This window comes from Nipponia nippon, unplaced genomic scaffold (assembly GCF_047370975.1).
Source record: "Nipponia nippon isolate SJK-2023a ecotype South Korea unplaced genomic scaffold, ASM4737097v1 scaffold_8, whole genome shotgun sequence".
Taxonomy (NCBI): domain Eukaryota; kingdom Metazoa; phylum Chordata; class Aves; order Pelecaniformes; family Threskiornithidae; genus Nipponia; species Nipponia nippon.
This window is the reverse complement of record NW_028262402.1, coordinates 21892569-21909934: the sequence shown is the minus strand read 5'-3', so window position 1 is coordinate 21909934 and position 17366 is coordinate 21892569. Positions and strand designations below refer to the sequence as shown.

The 17366-nt window shown below is 44.1% G+C and overlaps 1 protein-coding gene across 7 annotated transcripts in view; it reads left to right on the top strand.

Annotated features, from left to right (window-relative positions):
* Positions 1-17366, top strand: part of NRG1 (neuregulin 1) — a 486241-nt gene that overhangs the window by 377806 nt on the left and 91069 nt on the right. For 2 of the 7 annotated variants that reach the window (XM_087741971.1, XM_087741970.1), the window contains exon 1: positions 61-688. The exons of the other annotated variants lie outside the window; for them this stretch is intronic. In XM_087741971.1, the coding sequence (XP_087598097.1) occupies positions 61-688 (628 nt within the window). Of the gene's footprint in view, positions 1-60; positions 689-17366 lie in introns of those variants that run through there. 7 annotated transcript variants of the gene reach the window in all.

The following is a 17366-nucleotide window of genomic DNA, read 5'->3' as shown; positions in this document are numbered from 1 at the left end:
ACAGTAATGGACTGTGATAGAGTTAAGGCCTTTTGGAGGTGAGCTGTTTGATGCTTAAACATGTCTGAAGTAGCTGCCGACACTTTCCCCAGCCCCTCAGCTCAGCTGAGCCCTGATGTGTCCCTCAACGGGCTCCCGGCTGAGGAGAACATGCCGGGGACCCAAAGAGAGGACAGGAGGGTCCAGGGGATAGCAGGCCTTGCCGCGACCTGCTGTGTGTGCCTGGAGGCAGAGCGACTGAAGGGCTGCCTCAACTCTGAAAAGATCTGCATCGTTCCTATCCTGGCTTGCCTGCTCAGCCTTTGCCTCTGCATTGCTGGCCTCAAGTGGGTCTTTGTGGACAAGATTTTTGAGTATGACTCTCCTACCCACCTTGACCCTGGGAGGATAGGACAAGACCCAAAGAGCGCTGTGGATCCTACAGCTCTGTCTGCCTGGGTGCCTTCGGAGGTGTATGCCTCACCCTTCCCTGTACCTAGCCCCAAGAGCAAGGCTGAAGTGACAGTGCAAAGTGACAGCTCGCTCGTGCCCTCCAAACCATTCCTCCAGCCTTCTCTGTATAACCGCATCCTAGATGTTGGGTTGTTGTCCTCTGCCGCACCTTCGCTGTCACCACCCGCCCTGGAGCCTACCACAGCGTCTCAGGCACAAGCAACAGAAACCAATCTCCAAACTGCTCCAAAACTTTGTAAGTAGAAGTTATGTGTTTCTTTGTTTTTCCTTCCACAAAAAAAAAAAGGCACTTAACTGTTCTGCAGCTGTCCTCGAGGAGGACATGTGATTGGCATGCAACGCTTAAATGCGCTAAGACGAGTATAGTATGGGTTACCTTCCAAGATGAGCACCTAGGGGACTCTGAACCTAGTTCTGAGGTGTGCATGGCAATGAAGAGACATTTGGGACCTTTGTAAAGCACCAGTACCGCCCTTTTCTCTGCGTCCACTTTAGGGAAGTATGTGATTTACTTCAAGGGTTTATCTGATAGCTATTCCACGTGCTCTATCAGCATATTTTTCTTATAAATTTGATTTGCATCCTGTGCTGGATCTTCCATGTGTGTTCATTTTCTTTGCTGTGCCTGCAGAGCACTTCTGCTACCTCCTTCCTGAAGTCTGTTGCTGGCAAACATCCCTGTCATCCTTCTGAAACACTCAGGAAGAACAGTGGGAAAGAGCGACAGCGTATTTGAAGCAGTTAGAGACTGGGAATTATTAATTTAGCAGTTAGCTTATTATCTTTCCCCTTCTCTTAAGAGCATAGCACACATTTCTCTGCATCTTTCCCCCGCTCCAGGAGCTGATTCTTGTTGAACCTGTTTCTCAGACATTGCTTCATTGACTTTTGTGGGGCATTTCAGGAAAGCATTCTTGTCGATGCAGGAGGGGTCAGTTTCCAAATTAGTCTTTGCTCATCCTTAAAGCAAAACATATCCAGGGTACCTGGATTATTTTCTCAGTAGCGATCATAAAGCATCAAAATACCGCATTGCTGAAGTGTAATTTCTTTGACATTCATCATTTTAACCCCTCAAATCTGGAGCAGATCAAGCCGGCAATTCCTGAGCTGTGTAAAATTGTGCAACTCTTGTAAAAGAGAAGGCAGCATGCCGTTGTGCTGAGAGCACAGGTCTGAGGTTTCCTTTGGAAAGCTGCAGTGATCAGAATTAGCAACTGTGTTCTTTGCAGATTGCCTTGCAGGACCCCATCTCATTTATTCTCCCTCGTGCCTTCCCTGTAATGCTGCAGGATGGCCACCTTGTAGGTGGTACATACTGGACTTCACCCTGGAGCCCTGAAGTCAATTGAAGTTCGCTACTGAGTTTAGCACCACCAGGGCTGGACTCACTATAGATATGTGGCAATTGGATTAGATGTAACATTTGGGCCAATCACCTTGCCGGTGAAAATTAGCATAACTACGGTGATTTCAGTGGAGGTCCTTTCAGCTGAGAGTCAGTCTTGAACAGCAATTCCAGAATCACTGAAAGAAAATTTTAAGTATTCCTGTAGAAGCCCTGCTGCCTTTTGCTTAGATAATGGGTGACAACCAGCCTTTGGATTAAAAAAAATTGTCTGATGGAAACAGTCTAATAGGGAAATATTGCTGTGCAGTTAAATGACAGGGGGCTTTGTCTGTGGTAGGTAAGACATTACTTGAATTATTGGGACACTTAACCACCCTTGCAGTCATATAGAACTATACTAAATGATTTTTTTTTTTTATTGCTGACGCAGAAAATCTTTTTTTGTAGTGCAAATATCGTAAGTGACATTAAAGATATGACAGCACTTTTTACTTCATACAGTGGCCAGCAACACCATCCAGTCAAAATGGCCTCTTTTGTGCGAGAGGGAGAAGCAACCAAAAGCTAGTTATGCCAGGACAACCCTCATCCTCTTGAATTTCCACACATGAGGCAAGCCTTTATCAATAACATGGTAACTTCACCTCTGAAGTAAATGAAAGTCGGGAAAAAAAGAGATTCTTAGGAGCAGTCACTGACAAAAAGTCATTATCTGCATTCAGATCTGCTTATATCTGGGAAATAAAAGGTTGTCCAGAAATCAGGTGATTGGGTTGAGTTGATTTTTTTACTGTTGCATTAATTTTCTTAAGATAAATGTGTTTTAAGGCATCATAGACTTTCAGATAGATACAGACTGAAAGGAGAAGGAGAACTGGCAGCAGGTCAAGTTTGGGTTGCTCTGAGGGAGAAGGTTGTGTAGACAGTATTTATCCTAGCTGTGGCACATAATTCTGACTGTGGCAAGGGGCTGCAATTCCCTGCAAAGAAAAATAAGAAAATATAGCTGGAAAAGTACACTGCAGAAGATCTGCCTGTTCAAAGAGGCATGAAAAGAACTTTTTGGACAGCTCTAAAAGCACTGTCTTGGGGTTTTTGAAACAGCTGCATTTCAAACACATCATTGTGTTTTATGTAGAGCAAGATTTGTTGGAGAGGTTGACAGATTGCATCAGTGATAACTTTTTTTTTTATGAATGCCTTTGACAGCTATAAAATTCTCAGAGACATGGCTTGGAAAGTAGCATCTGCAAATTGGATTGTCCCTTCTTTTGCCTCTCAGTGTCCTTTTTTCCATTTCAAGCAGAGTGAGGTAACTTGTTCCCAGAAAGCCCCTTTTGTGTCAATATTTTTTTTTTTCCAGTGCAGAAATAAAAAAAAGAACGGACACATCTCATATTCTGTGGCTGATGTATTGTTTCTGAACATGAGTTTCCAAATCCTTTTCTCTTCTTCTCCTCTCTTTTCTGTCTTACTCAGCATATTCCCCTTAAAGCTGTGTCCTTCAAGGTCATAGTCTGCAGAGAGCTAATTGATTCTTCTTTCTCCTGGAGCCTGGAAGAGAAGGCATAAGAGAGACAATCCTAGTAATTGTGTCTGGTGCATTAGATTCAAGATTGGTCTCACTCCTGTTATTACACTTTGCCCTTTATCAATACAGAAATAATCTCCTCCTTTCTGTTTGGTTTACGTTTTATATTGTAATATCATTTCTCCTTTGCTGAAACAGAAAGGAAAGGTGAATGTTTTAAAGCATTCCCATACTTAGGGAGAGTGTCAATCTTAGCATAATTATACCAGAGAAGATTTCATTACAAGCAGGATATAATATTATGCACTAACCTACAACCTCCCTCCCTCTGAAAAGACATGCAGATTGTAAAAGTGCTACCACAGTTTGGGAGCTAAATTTTACTTCTTCCTACACCATCACCTTTAAATACAATTCTACCCTTTACCCAGGCTGGTAATAGACGCAGCTCTGTAGTACTGTCAAAACTGTTGTTCTGTAATAACTGCATCTATACATCTGCAAACCAGCCACTTCCCTCTTTACAGGTCTTCCCACTGCCTTCTCTTTCCATTTAAGCAGATTGCCCCCAAAACCACCGACCGCAGTCCGTGTGGGGTTGCCTTTTTGGGGTGACAGCTCTGCCAAAGGATGCAGCGCTCCTGCATTTTGGCGCTGCCCCGAAGCAGAGGTGCCCGAGCCCTTGGCTTTGGGATCACAACCCTCCTGACTTGGTGAGGTGCCAGGGGGCACACAGGAGGCAGGGCAGGAGACAGACCACAGCACGAGGACTTTGCTGGAGTGGGTTTCCCTGTGAGCAGAGCAAAAGGCCTGACAGTGATTAGGGTCCAGAGGATGAGCCTCCGCCGCGGCACAGCCATGCTGCCCCTGTGTCCTTTCTGCTTTTGGCTTCCCTGGACGCCTCGGGTGCTGTGCGCTGATGGGCCAGCTGCATGCCTCACACCACGCTGGTGGCCAGCAATTGACCAACAGGCACATCTGCATTTCCCTGCCTCTGTGCCCACCGAGTTGTGCTGGCCGTAACACGTAGAGGTGGGTGGGTGGGTGCAGCACCGGACCTGTGCATGCCCCTCGGGGGTAGGCAGGGCTCCCTCCTACTTCACCGGTGCTGGGCCTCACCTGGAAAATGTGGCAAAGTGGAGAAGGGGCTGTGCACTGCTGTCAGCCACCCCTGACTGCGACTGCTCCCTTCTTGTGTTTCTGATTTCTGCTGCCACTTCAGGTGTGCTGGGCCAGCTTCAAAGGCTGTTGCTTTCGCATCCTTGGTGGAAAAAGTGTTAGAAGAGTGCCTCTGAGGACTGGTAGTGGGTATTTCCCTAGGAAATGGTCTCAGCTGTCCTCCAAAGTTACCCAGGCACAATGACTGAATTTCTTGTGTCTTTTTAGAGCTAGGGATGGGGAAAATGGAAAGAAAACTAGCCTGTCCCTTGTTTTGGTATCATACTGTAAATATTCCTTGCAATTTCTCCCTGCCTTTTTCACCTTCTCCTGTTCTTTCTCAGCTCTGCATTTGATGTCCTTTATCCTATATACAGTGATTTGTGAAAGTCTGTATTTTGCCTCTGTGGCAGGCTGGAGGGAGTCTTTCCCTCCAGTTATAGGTGCTGCAGCCCAGCTGAAGGCTTTGATTTATGGACAGCGAGGGTTTGTTCATAGCAGCTTCACTCAGTGTTTGTTCTTTTTCTTGAAACAGTCTAATTCTGACCCATGCTCTGCAGTTCAAATCCCCATCGCAACGCTGTAACGTTGAGTCCTTGCCTGGCAGCCTCTGAAGCTGTCAAGGTCAGGGATGCCTTGGAGAGCCACCGGGGACTGTACTCACAGGAGGGGAGAGCAGATGATACAGCACAGGCTATATACCAGCCTTTTCTACACTCACTGTTATTATGCGGGGCAGCACCACAAGGGAGATGATTGCTTTTTCCCCAAAGCTTGAAGATGCAGGAGGAGAGCACCTTAAAGCAGATGCTGCTCTACTTCTGATAAAGTATTGATGCTGATTAGCTTCAGACACCTGACTTACATGCCTACATTAGGAAGCTAGGTGGCCTTCAGCTTCCTATTCAGCATAAAGGGAGAGACCTCCCCCAGGCAATTCCCAGTATGAGTCTAGCGGGAGTAACTCTCTTTCTCCAATGAGTGTATAGGGAGACTAATCTTGCAATTCAGTTTCTAAGTTAAATGTCTGCTACACAATGTGAAGACTCATTTTGAAAGCCATGACTTTTCTTTGACGTGTCCTGTGAATTAACAATGTCTTGTCACAGGGAAGTTATAATTAATCATGGTTAAGATACCAGACAAGTTCTGAGCCTAACTCAAGAGCATAATAAAGAGATGCTGATCTCAGTAAGCCCTGGAGACACAACTGGGCCTCCATTAACAAGCAGCAATAAAGCAAGTGCCACTGTACTGAGCCAGCCAGTCTGTATTTCCCTGAAACCCTTCTTTCTCTGCTTTCCCAAAGGTCATGGTGGCTTACAGATGTATATGCTTGTGGCAGGAACACTCAGAGTAACGTGGGATTGAAACTGATGGGGTGAGATGCACAAGACACTGCAATTATTAGGGAGTTCAGGTCCATTAAGACTTCTAAAGTGATAACTGAGACTTCCTCTCCCCAGCCCAGTTAGTTACACTGTCTTTAAAATGCCCTCAACAAGCACACGGTTTGTTCAGACAAATTTATTGTTTTGTTTCTTTTTGTATCTCTACCATCCCCCTTTTTAACATTCATTGCTTGCATAGAAACAGTTCTGCTATTTAACATGCGGAGGACTGAACTGATTGGTCCTGTGTTTTTTTCTCTTGGACAAGCACCCCAAATTCATGGCTTTCAAAACTACCTCATGGGTGTGGTTTTTCTTTCATGCACCATGCATCATGCACAGAACATGATGGAGAAAAAGCAGTATTTCCTGAAGTATTTTCTGTTAATAACAGTCTGAATTTCTCAGTGTAAAATAGTAGTCTGCACTTGTATTTATTTTTAAAAGCTTCATTTTACTTTGTAAACTCCACTAAGTTATGTATTCATGCTATATGGAACATTCTGCATGGTCTCCCTCCTCTTAAATATATATACATATGCATATGTAAATATAGAAAATACAATAGGTATATGGAGTATATGGCCATTATTTCTTTATTAAAAATGACATCTGGGACCGTACTGCATCATAAGTTTCTAAGCAAAACTGATTAAAAATTGATGTCATAACAAAACCCAGGGTTTGGATTTCCACTGCAGGGGACTGAAATTATCATCCTTTAGTATCTATTGTACTTTTAAGTGAAATGTTTTATTTCCTATTCATGCACTGCAAATGAACACATACAGCAGCTCACCTCAGATTTGCAGTGCCTAACTTTTGGGTGCAGAGAAACCTTGGGGAACTTTCTCAGCATCAGATGACAAGGCAGAATTTGGCTTGCCGGAGGCTAAGTAGCAGGTTAATTGTGATGCAGAGCTGGAATGATATAAATGAGCGTTTTCATCATTTGCAGTCTCGCTAATGGAAATGCAATAGATTTGCTGCAGAAATCCAACTCAGAATCAATAGCAATGCAATGAGGCAGCTGGTTCAGGGAAAGCACATGTGATGCCAGTCTACTGCAGACAATACCTGGGCAGAGACTGCTCTGGCTCTGTCAGAAAAGGGCAGACAGCCCTAGAAGATGTCACAGCAGGTGATAAAAGACTTCTGAAAGGAAAAAGTCTGCTTCACCTAGGATGGAGCAGTGTTAGGCTTTCTCTGACTGAGGGAAGAGAATTGTTTTCTTTGAGGAATTCAGATCTGTTTGGACCCAAAGATGTCTTTTTTGCTACAAGGTATTAAGTTAAACAAAGACAGAAGTCTTTGTGCTTCAGGTCATGTTCAGGTCACATAAAATCAAGGAAGGACTGAGTCACTGTGTGTAACTTTGGAGACAGGTAGGTGGTTTTAGAGTATCGTCTACTGTTAAGGGCTTCTGCCCTCTTGTTCCCCAGGCAGACTGTGGAGAGGAGCAGGCACTGCCTTTTTGTGGATTGCTTTATAGTAGGCACGCTGGCTACCTTTACTATTTATACTGCAGGGATCCCAGTTTCCTGGAGAGTGAGCACTGTGAATCACATCTTGATCTTTCATGTTAAAATGTTATGTGAAGTACCAGACTCAGTAGGAGGTACACATTAAACTCAAGAGCCTGAGCATGGCTGTTGTTTGGCAATTAGAGAGCTCTTGAAAGCAGCAAGGGAGAAATACCTATGCATTATTTTTGGGCAATGTAATATCTGCTTATTTACAGCCTGTCCTGTCTCATCCTGTCTCTCATCCCCGTCCCCCCTCCCATCCCCAGTGTAGTCTTAGTTACTGAGATGAAAGGAAAGGTTTTAGCTGGGGAAAAATGGGCAGGAACAAATCCGATGGGACATGACATGGCTGGCCGCCACTCAGGGCTGCTCTAAGCTAAACCAGCGGCCAGGTCCATACAGCTCTGGACTACCACAATACAGTCGTATTGTGGCACGCGTCTATTAACTTTTCTCCTGTATTGTTTTATTATGAAAGTCTTATTTTAATACATATCTTCTCACAGAGTATATTCAGCTTTTTCACATACGCTTTCACTACCCCCTCCCCCACTTTTTCTTTTTTATATCTATGCTTCATCCTGGAACTTGCTGGCAGTGCACTCTCATAACTCAGACAGCTTTTTATTTTGGCAATGAATATCGTTTCAGTTTTTGAGATGAAAGGAAATCAATACTGGGTTGGTAGTCACATGGCACGGGGGAAAGTATATGAAGCTATGATCTTAAACATGATTCGTGACATAGTTCAGTATTTCTATGGAATTCCTGAAAGAGATTTGAATTTTACAATTTTTAACAGTCAATTAATTCATGTGATTAGACAGATCAAAGGAGAAAAAAGAGTATCAAGCTCGTTCAAAAGCCTTTCTCTTATGCAAGAAAAGAAAAGACTCTGAGCTCATAAAAGATGACTTGAAACTTCTAACGTGGTAACTGGAAGCCAGTGTAAAGCTGCTGGAACTGGGTCTCAAGAAGAGAAACTTATGCTTTTCACTATACTAAATAAACCTGGATAATTAATTCAGTTTTTCAGCTTGAACAAAATGGCCTGAATTTTCACTGGCATAAAGGTTCTCAGGTACATAGCCCTCTAAGAACTAGTGAAGCATTGAGATGCTCTGGTCCATGACCTACATGACAGAGTATCTTCCTGACTAAGGTTTCTTCCAGACCCCCACCAGTTGTGGTGTGAAGACTGAGAGCACGACAGTGTCTGCCTTTCCCTTATTCTAGCTTCGCTTTTAAACAGAACTGCCTATTTTGACTTTGAAAGTATGTGTTTGTATTCTGGGTATTTATACCTTTCTCTCCTAGATTAAAAAGCTCTTCTGTGCCATGTATTTTCCCCTCACAAAGGTGCATATACACTGTAATCAGCTCAGCTTTGGATAAGCCTTTTTGACAGGACAGGCAGGCTGAGCTCTATAATTCTCCCTATGGAGGGAATTGTTTTCAGTCCTTGAATTGTTTCATCCCCCTTCATGCATTCTTAGTTTTCAGATAAATAGAGCTATAATTTTTATATGATACTTATACATAGGCTAGTCCAAAATCCCAATGAAGGACAACGAAATCTCTTCAATGTCTTGGTCACTGTTCAGAAACACCCAAGATGCATGAAGTAGCTCCAGTGTCTGTTTAATATTTTAAGCAGTAAGTCAGTCCAGTCAGAGTGCAAGACCCATGTCTCACAGATGCAAGCGCCCTCACTGTCCTGCTTCTTGACCCCCAAGGTCACATGCTGCTTCTTACTGAGGTGGAACAACAATCCTAAGAGCCAGTCATGGGAAGAAAAGACAAATATCTCCCATCCTTGGCAATGCTGTGTGCATTTTAGGAGTTTCAGCTCTCTCATTCCCCAGCTGGTTCTGTTCTGCTCTGAAGGGTGCTCTCAGCAAGGCTTCTTGGGTGAACACAAGGTCAGCTCAATGGTTTTAACTGTGCAGGCTCCCCTATTCACTTGATTCTGCTTACACTTTCAAAGATTTCTCCCACTGTGCCCTGCTGACACTTCTCCCATTGTTGGCCCAAGGACGACTGCATCAGTTTGCCCTTCATCCAGTTTATTGTCTCAGCTCCTCCAACATTTGATTCTTCCTTCCAAAAGCAGACACAGCCCCTAGAGCATGGATTTGTGGGAGGAAATGATTTTGGTGTTTGTGCACCGCTCCTGTCTATCTAGCTTGAAGACACTTTGCTTATGTGATGGATTCTCTTGTGTTTCTGTCCTACAGTGGGTCTGCTGCATGGACTCAGCCTGATAGGGTTGCATGATGTCCAAGCATCTTTTATCATCACAGGACATGGGAATTAAGGAGCATGATCATATCAAGAAAGCTAATAATTTCAAGATAGCTGGGACTTTCAAGACATTTTTATTTTTTCAAGATAGCTTTTCTTTTTCTTTCTGGTATGCTCAGCAGGACGATTAGCAGTGTGAAGGTAATACTGCCTTAGCAAGGGAAATGAAGTGCATCAGGGTGAGAGAAAAAACTGTAGGGGAATGGAAGAATGATCATTTCTGTATCTAGTCTGAGCTGGTCAGGAAAAAAACTAGTGATTGTGTTGTTAGGGTTTTAGGAATTAAAGAGTACAGGATAAGACGGATGACAAAAGGCTTCCTGCTGTGTTGACACAGGGGCTTCAAGAGGCTTGAGCTCATACTTACAAGAGAGGAACATCATTCAGTAGCCAGGAAAGTGCCAGGAAACTGGGAAGAAGTGGTTATATCTGCCAAGCACAGGAGAGTAGGGGAGGTCTGATCTCTTCTTGACTGGAAGAAAGCAGGAAGGATCTGTTGCCCAATGCCACAGATGATACCTGCAGTCTGCCTGGGACTTGCAGGAAATCTCGAAGCAGCTTTTCCCCCTGCTGAGGGGCTGGACTATGAATGCAATCATCCTTTCTTTGGCCATGATGCATTTCTAAGGGAACCTCTGCAGGGCAGATCCTCTTGCCATCCAGCTGTGCTGAGTACAGGATCCTCACTGATGCTGAGATCCAAGGATCCCTTCACACCCTGCTTTCCCCAGCCTCCCTGAGTGCTGGAGCCACTCTGCTCTGCCTGTGCAGCAAACACTGCAAAGTAAGTGTCTCTCTCTCATTGAATTACCTTCCATCACTTTGTTCAAAAGCCCTCCGTGCACTCCAGCCATTGCCTCATGGAGGTCAGTTAGCCCACCCTACTTTTTGGAGACTTTGATTTAGTGATAGCCTTAATAGAATTTGAACGTTATCAGTAACAATTTTTGTAAACTCCTCCAGCTATGTAATTTTCATGACATACAGCTGTGTGTGTATTCTGTTTGTGAACAAAGAAAGGCTGTGTTTCAGGATCAAAAAGCCAATAAATGCATTAGCACACAGAGTCTTTTCTTCAAAGTCAGTTAACAGAAAGATACCTCAAAATTCTCCTGTTGCTTTATAAAATGGTATCTGGCCAGTAAAGCCAACAAATACACTGGCTTTTTAACATGTGAAGGTTCAAGAACATGGCTTGCAGTGTCTCTGTTGCTTGCTAGCTCCAAGCATTTGAATTTACCATGCTGTAGAGATTAATGGAGATCTCTCAGATAAGTAGCTTTTTAAGCAACCCTGTAATTTTCCTAATTGTTGCTAATCAACTGTTTAGTGTGTGCAGTTTTCCCTTCTCCAAATTTGGAGGAAGGATTAAAAAGACATGTTCTGTAAGTGTATTCAGATAACTGCTACAAGCCCAGGAAGCAGATTTACTAGCTGTGAATCAGAGGAAGTATCAGTTCCCTCAAGCCACTTAGCTGGGCAGAAGCTGTCAGGGGAGGGGGCTGAAGACAAAACAGAAAAATATTCTGATGCTTCCTGAACAGGACTGAGATCCAACAAGCACGGCATGTCAGTATGCCAGCATTCAAGGAGTAATTCGGTATCTAAATTGACTTGCCCCTAGCAGATATCTAGCAGGCTCCCCAAGTTGCAGAGTACTATATGATTATGCTCTGCTTTTGCTTTTGCAGATTATCTGTAATGTCTTCTCAGGGCTGTTACTGATACTTTCAGGATGCTAATATAAATTGATTTTAACAAATGGGTATACCAGCGCTACTGTCTGATGTTAATTTACATTTCATTCATATACTAATTTTCATACGTTACTCTGTTTTACAAATGGTGATGGCATAATGACAAAATATTCCTGATAATTAATCCAAAATGATGACTTACCAGAAACACTGACAAAGTTTTTTTAAAAAAAAAACAGCTTGCAAATGTTGTTCAAGTCATGTAAATACTGCCCCTGCAGAGGAAGACTTAAAAATGTCAGTCAACAGAGAAAGATCAGACAAATGACTTGACCATGACTTTTGTGTTATGACAGGTGATGTTAAAGAAAATCTGAGGTGTTCAGATCTGGCAAGGAAACACTGCATCATGTGAGAGCGAGCTGAAAATAGATTATTCAAGCTAGAAATTAACGACAGATTTTTTAAGAATAAGCCTGTTCAACTGCTGGAATTCTTACTTTGGTGTTAACTGACCTCCACCAACTGCCCGAGAAGAATTCGTGTCCCAAACAGTAATGTCACCAATTGCACCACAGTAGCTTGCTACCCCAAGGTGACTGATTCATATCCCAGTCTCATCAAGAGAGAAGCTTTAGCAAATTCAAATCCCATCCTCTGGTGACTTTGGGTGAATGCACATTTCTCCATGTTTACAATAATTACTTGAAACAACTCTTTACCTACACGCTGACTCTAGTTTTCACTGAAAACTAATGGGCAGTTCAGCTACACTGGTCTTTGTTTTGCCTTGTGGTGAATTCAGTATTGAAAATGCTCTCTACCAGTTGCAGCTCGACCTCTCTGGGCTTGCATGTAAAAATAGAAGAAACCTTGGAATGACCATTTGAAATCTAACACTAATTCTGCTTTAAATTCTGCTGATTTAAAGATCATTATGTTCCATTCTTGTGAGGAGCCCATACAGTGAATATTCATAAAATGTAAGAAGACTGTGTAGCAGAAGGACCACAAATCTAGAGATATCTGTAAAACTACGAGAGCTTCTGGGGATGTTCACTTGCTAACAGAGCTTTTAAAGTTGTCAATTTGTGACTTCCCATGTTTGATCTCAACCTCAGTCTTTCCTGTGTTTCATTTTCTCGCACTGTTAGTGATCTGCCCTTTTCATTGCTTGAGAAGCCTTCAAGCTCGTGCTGCTTGGCAGTCTCGGCAGACTTGGACCCAGAGATCTGCTCCTGAAGGCAGCTCGTGCTTTGAATTATGCATAAGTCCATCACAGAGGGGCTGCACTTCATGGCTCCTTTTTGGGAGTGGTGATGTAAGGGAGCCAAAGTAATATAGTGACACTTTTCATTTTTCATGTCCTAGCTCAGTTAAGAGCAACCCTTGAATTGTGTCATTTTTTTCCCATGTGACTGTTTAATCACCTGCGAGAGTACCAGCTAGAGTTTTGTGGTAAGATTGATTGTACTCCCAACAAAGTGCTTCCTTCAGCTGAGCACCGGGAAGTAGCCTAGTTTAGCAGCTAATGGGCTTCAGTCTGAAGGGGAAATGGCGACTCTGATTGAAATGTCACTGCGGTGCATGCCAGCCCCTTGGGCTGCGTGCTGAACAGTACTGAGATCCTGGGGAGGTTGTTCAGGTTTCAAGATGGGGGGAGATATTCCTGAGATGGACCACACAAAGCTGTGCTATGGGGGGCACGTCACCTTCTCCTTTGAAACCATCAGCGGGGCAGATATGGGAATATCTACCTGCAAGTGGAGAAGGATGTTGCTGCAGATAACGACAATTTTATTCGCACTGTTAACCTGCATTGCCATAGGGCTGGTGCTGTGAGGTTTGCAATATCGCTGCTGGCATCAGCAAAGCGCACTGCAAGACCATCTAGGACCCCAGTTTGCATGGCATGAGACAAAGAAAACTGTAAGTGTTATTCCACTAACACCCCCCAACAGTCATTTTCACTCATATCCATTACAAGCCTGGGAGAGAACTAAGGAAGTATACTTGCCAGCCCCGTTTTACAGAGCAGGAGTCAATAATAACATTGTAGGTGACAGTTTACAAATGTTTTGTCTTGCTTGGGTGAATTAACAGTCTCCGAGTGCCAACAGCTCCTCTTACAGAGGCCTCTGTGATTTATCCAGTAGCACAGAGGAAACCCGTGACAGCACCAAGAATGAAGTCCCACAGCCTGAGAGGCAGCTGCCCTCTCTCTAAAGGGTAGCACGTACTAATGAAAATCCGGGAAGAAAGGGGAGAAAAGTCACAAATAAAGGCTAGTAAGTATGGTTGCACAGATATAACAAAGCAAAAATCATTCCAGAATCCTTCAATTCCAGAGGCTTTTTTTTTTTAGTTTGAGGTAAGAAGTATTGTTTAAAATACATAGGAAGACAGTATGTCTTCACTGTTAAAAGACATTCCTTTCTGGTATTTATCACTAAAAATGGATGAAATAAATGTAAACAGAATCAGATCCTGACATTTCAAGTTAGACTTTTTTTCTGTCATTGCTTCATTGAACATAATAGACTGTTAGCTAACGGCTTCCTTCAAAAAAAAAAAAAAAAATAGCAATGTTGCACTTCATTGACATTTGACAATTGACAATTTAGCCGAAGTCTAGGGATCACATTTCCCAAAGCTGAGAGCTTTGAATGCTGAAGACTTGTTGTTCACCCTTTGGCTGAACCTCAACCAGCTGCAGGGCCTGTTTGTTTGTTTGTGTTTGTTTCTGTTTTCTGGTTTGGCGTTTTGTTTTTGTTTTTGTTTTTAATAGAGATTGATTGCTTCTTTCCAAATCTTTGCTAGTTTCAATTTTTGTGCATAAATATGCAAAATCAGCTGGTCGTTTTGAACACTGTCTGCTCCCATGACTGTTTTTTCACTGTCCCATGTACAGCATGGGTCCAGACTTCAGTTCCTCAGCCACTCATAGAGCTCCATTAAATTTAGCAACCTTGACTTGCACAAAGCAAGGTTGCAGGAATGACCTTCGCACCATCACCTCCTATGTCTCTGGCCAGGGGATATCTTCCTAGGCGGCCGTCACCACATGGCTCTTGGGCTGGGGGAGGAAGGAGCCCATGCTCTGCTGGACAGAGGAGCATGGCGATGGGGAGGAAGAGGAGCTGTGAAGGGTCTGCTGCTCCATCACTGTGGCAGTGGCAGGGTGCCAGCCCTGTGGCTAGGAGGGAGGGCAATCCCCACAACGCTGCTCGGGGAGCGTGCAGGCGTCCAACGGGTACACAGTGCAGGGATGGCTCCAGCTCACCAGGCAAAAAGGCAAATCCTTGAGGTAGGAGAAGAAGGGACGTAAGCACTCTCTGAACACCCATGGGGGACTCGTAGGTCTGAGTGCAATCTCTTTGACAGAAACCCCCCTCCTTGCTGGTCAGCCCTGTCCAGAAAGATTTTTTAGCTTTGCCCTTCACTATTGTCGTTACTGTAATAAATTGAGGATAATTGCTTGGTTTGAAACAGCTCTGCCTTCTGCTGTGTAGGTGGGGAAACGATGCCAGGAACAATCCTTTCGTCTTCTGCCAGTTTGCTTTTCTCTGCAGCAGGGATACTATACATACCAGTTCTGTATAGCTGCTGCTGTTAGCAAAAAGCAACCTAAGCACTGCCTCAGCTAGAAATGCAGGATTGATTACATTAGATGTGCTTTATTCTCAGCGTCCTGCATAAAATCAGCTCCTGAATAGGTTAATGCCATTGCTTCAGAGTGGAAAATGCCAATGTTAATACAGGGTTTGTTACGGATAGACGGCTTGGTACAGATCACAAATGCATTGGGATTGGTTCACTGCCAGATTTCTATCTGAAGAGGGAGGTCAAATGAAAGTTTTTATGTGATGGTATCTCCTATACCAAACTTACCATGTGACCAGTTGCTGGGCCACCCCAGGGAGCTGCATCTTCTTTACATCTGAGTTCAGCTCTGCCATGATGCCATTTACAGAAGATTCAAACATGTCTTCAGCCACGGCCCAAATTATTGTGCTGCTTCATGGTGAGGGAAGGACACCAAGCCAACACTTTAAATCCCACTTTAAAATGGAACAAGTCTTCTGGAAATTGTCTAGTTTGAAACCGCAGGGAAATTACTGGAAGCAGAGCACAGCACATGATGCCTACTGCAGGGGCAAGAGCATCTGCATGGTCCTTGTGCACTGCAAGAGGGAGTGATCCTACCTCTTTTTTGGGACAACACACAATATCCAGAAGGCAGCAGCCCTCTGCTGCCTGACAGTCAAGTCTCTCTGCTCCACTGGCCCAGCATCAGTGATGGTGGAGAGGTTAAGGGATTTTGGCATGGCTCTAGAACTGGGAGATCAAGTTCTGCTCTGCCCTTGCTCTGTGATGCTCTTCCCCAGTGGTCCACTGGGCAGAGAGGAAACTGGCCTTACCAGCCATATGAAGCCAGCGTTTTCCCCAGGTGAGACTGTGGTTCTTGGCTCTCAGGGGATGGATGTCCAAATGAACAGACAATTGTCTTTTCCATCTGTCTTATCTCCAAGAGCCCAGCCTTAGAGTTCAGTTTCTGAGTGTTCCAGTATGATCAGTGTAGCCTCCCACTTATAAACACCGTGGCTGGCATGGGGCTACTCACAACCAGAATGGAGATTTTCACAGAGCTGGAGTGGAACATATGGTTTGGAGGGGCGCCCCAAGAAGGAGAGTGCTGCTAGTCCATGACCTGTCCCTAAACAGTGCTGCACAGAGCTTTGCATCATGTTCCTTTGTCCTCAGCCCCCGTGTGCTGCACAGCGTCTCATTTGTGGCACCCCTTTGATGTTAACCCATCTTCCAGGGTGGACATTGCTGGGGGGCGGGGAATGGCGAATTCACACAGTAACCTGGTGACGCTTGAACAGCAACTGACGTGCTGCCCCTTAGGTGAAGACTGGTGCTAGGGTACCAGTACGGGGCTGTACACTTGGTTGGCTGTTGTTAGGACTGCAGGCTGTGAGGATGTCCTAATCCTTCTTCACAGTCTGGCTGTACCAATGTGGTTAAGTTCTCTGGGTCAGGATGTGCTAGTTTTGTACACTTTTTACATGTTTTCGTGGCCTTTGCACCTTCTCAGGTCACAAACTACATCCCTCCTGCACCCCAAGTACTTTTAGGTAAATGCAAGAGGAGTAGTCAACTGTAAGGCAGGGAAACACCAGCTCTGAGACTTCTCAATATCTTCTGTCACTTGGCAAGGTTGCATATTTTGTGGAGTGCTGTGGTCCGCAAGGCATGAGGCAAAATGCTGCACACCTCTAGACACCAGACAATAAAGAACCTTTTGGCTCACAAACTACCAGCAGCCAAAATGATGCTCTGCCACGCAAGACATCTGTTTTGGATTCAGATCGGGCAGAAAGGAAACACACTGTAGGCTATTTTAAACATTTCAGATGAATTGGTGGGTATGGTAGTGGGCTGATCTGTCATGAGCATCAAAATTAGGAAGGAGGAAACATATCTATTTTTCATAGCTACTTCTACAGTAGAGTGCATGTGTGAGTTAGTGCCTGTTTAATGAAATTGTAGTTTTAGGCCTGGCTGCTAAGCTTTTACCAAACACTCTGGAACATCCAAGCACCTGTTTTCATTTACTTTGTTGGGATGATTTCTGGGGCTGGTGTGGACTTTTACAGGTACTAAATCTTAATATCTGGAGATCATTGAGAAACATCGATTCAGGATGTTGTGGGTGGTGGCCTTATATGGTATGGCCCTGTCCTTTCACCCTTCCTTAGAGATCTGACAACCCAAAACATCTGTAGTAAACAAGGTTTATTGTCCTCCTTCTGTCACTGATATTTGTGATTAACTGTCTGTCTCTCAACTACCCTCATCTACTTTGTATTTCCCAGGCACTTTTTTTAAGAGGTCCCTTGCAACCTGAAACATTTCAGTGGTATATTGTTTCCTAATCACAATGCCTTA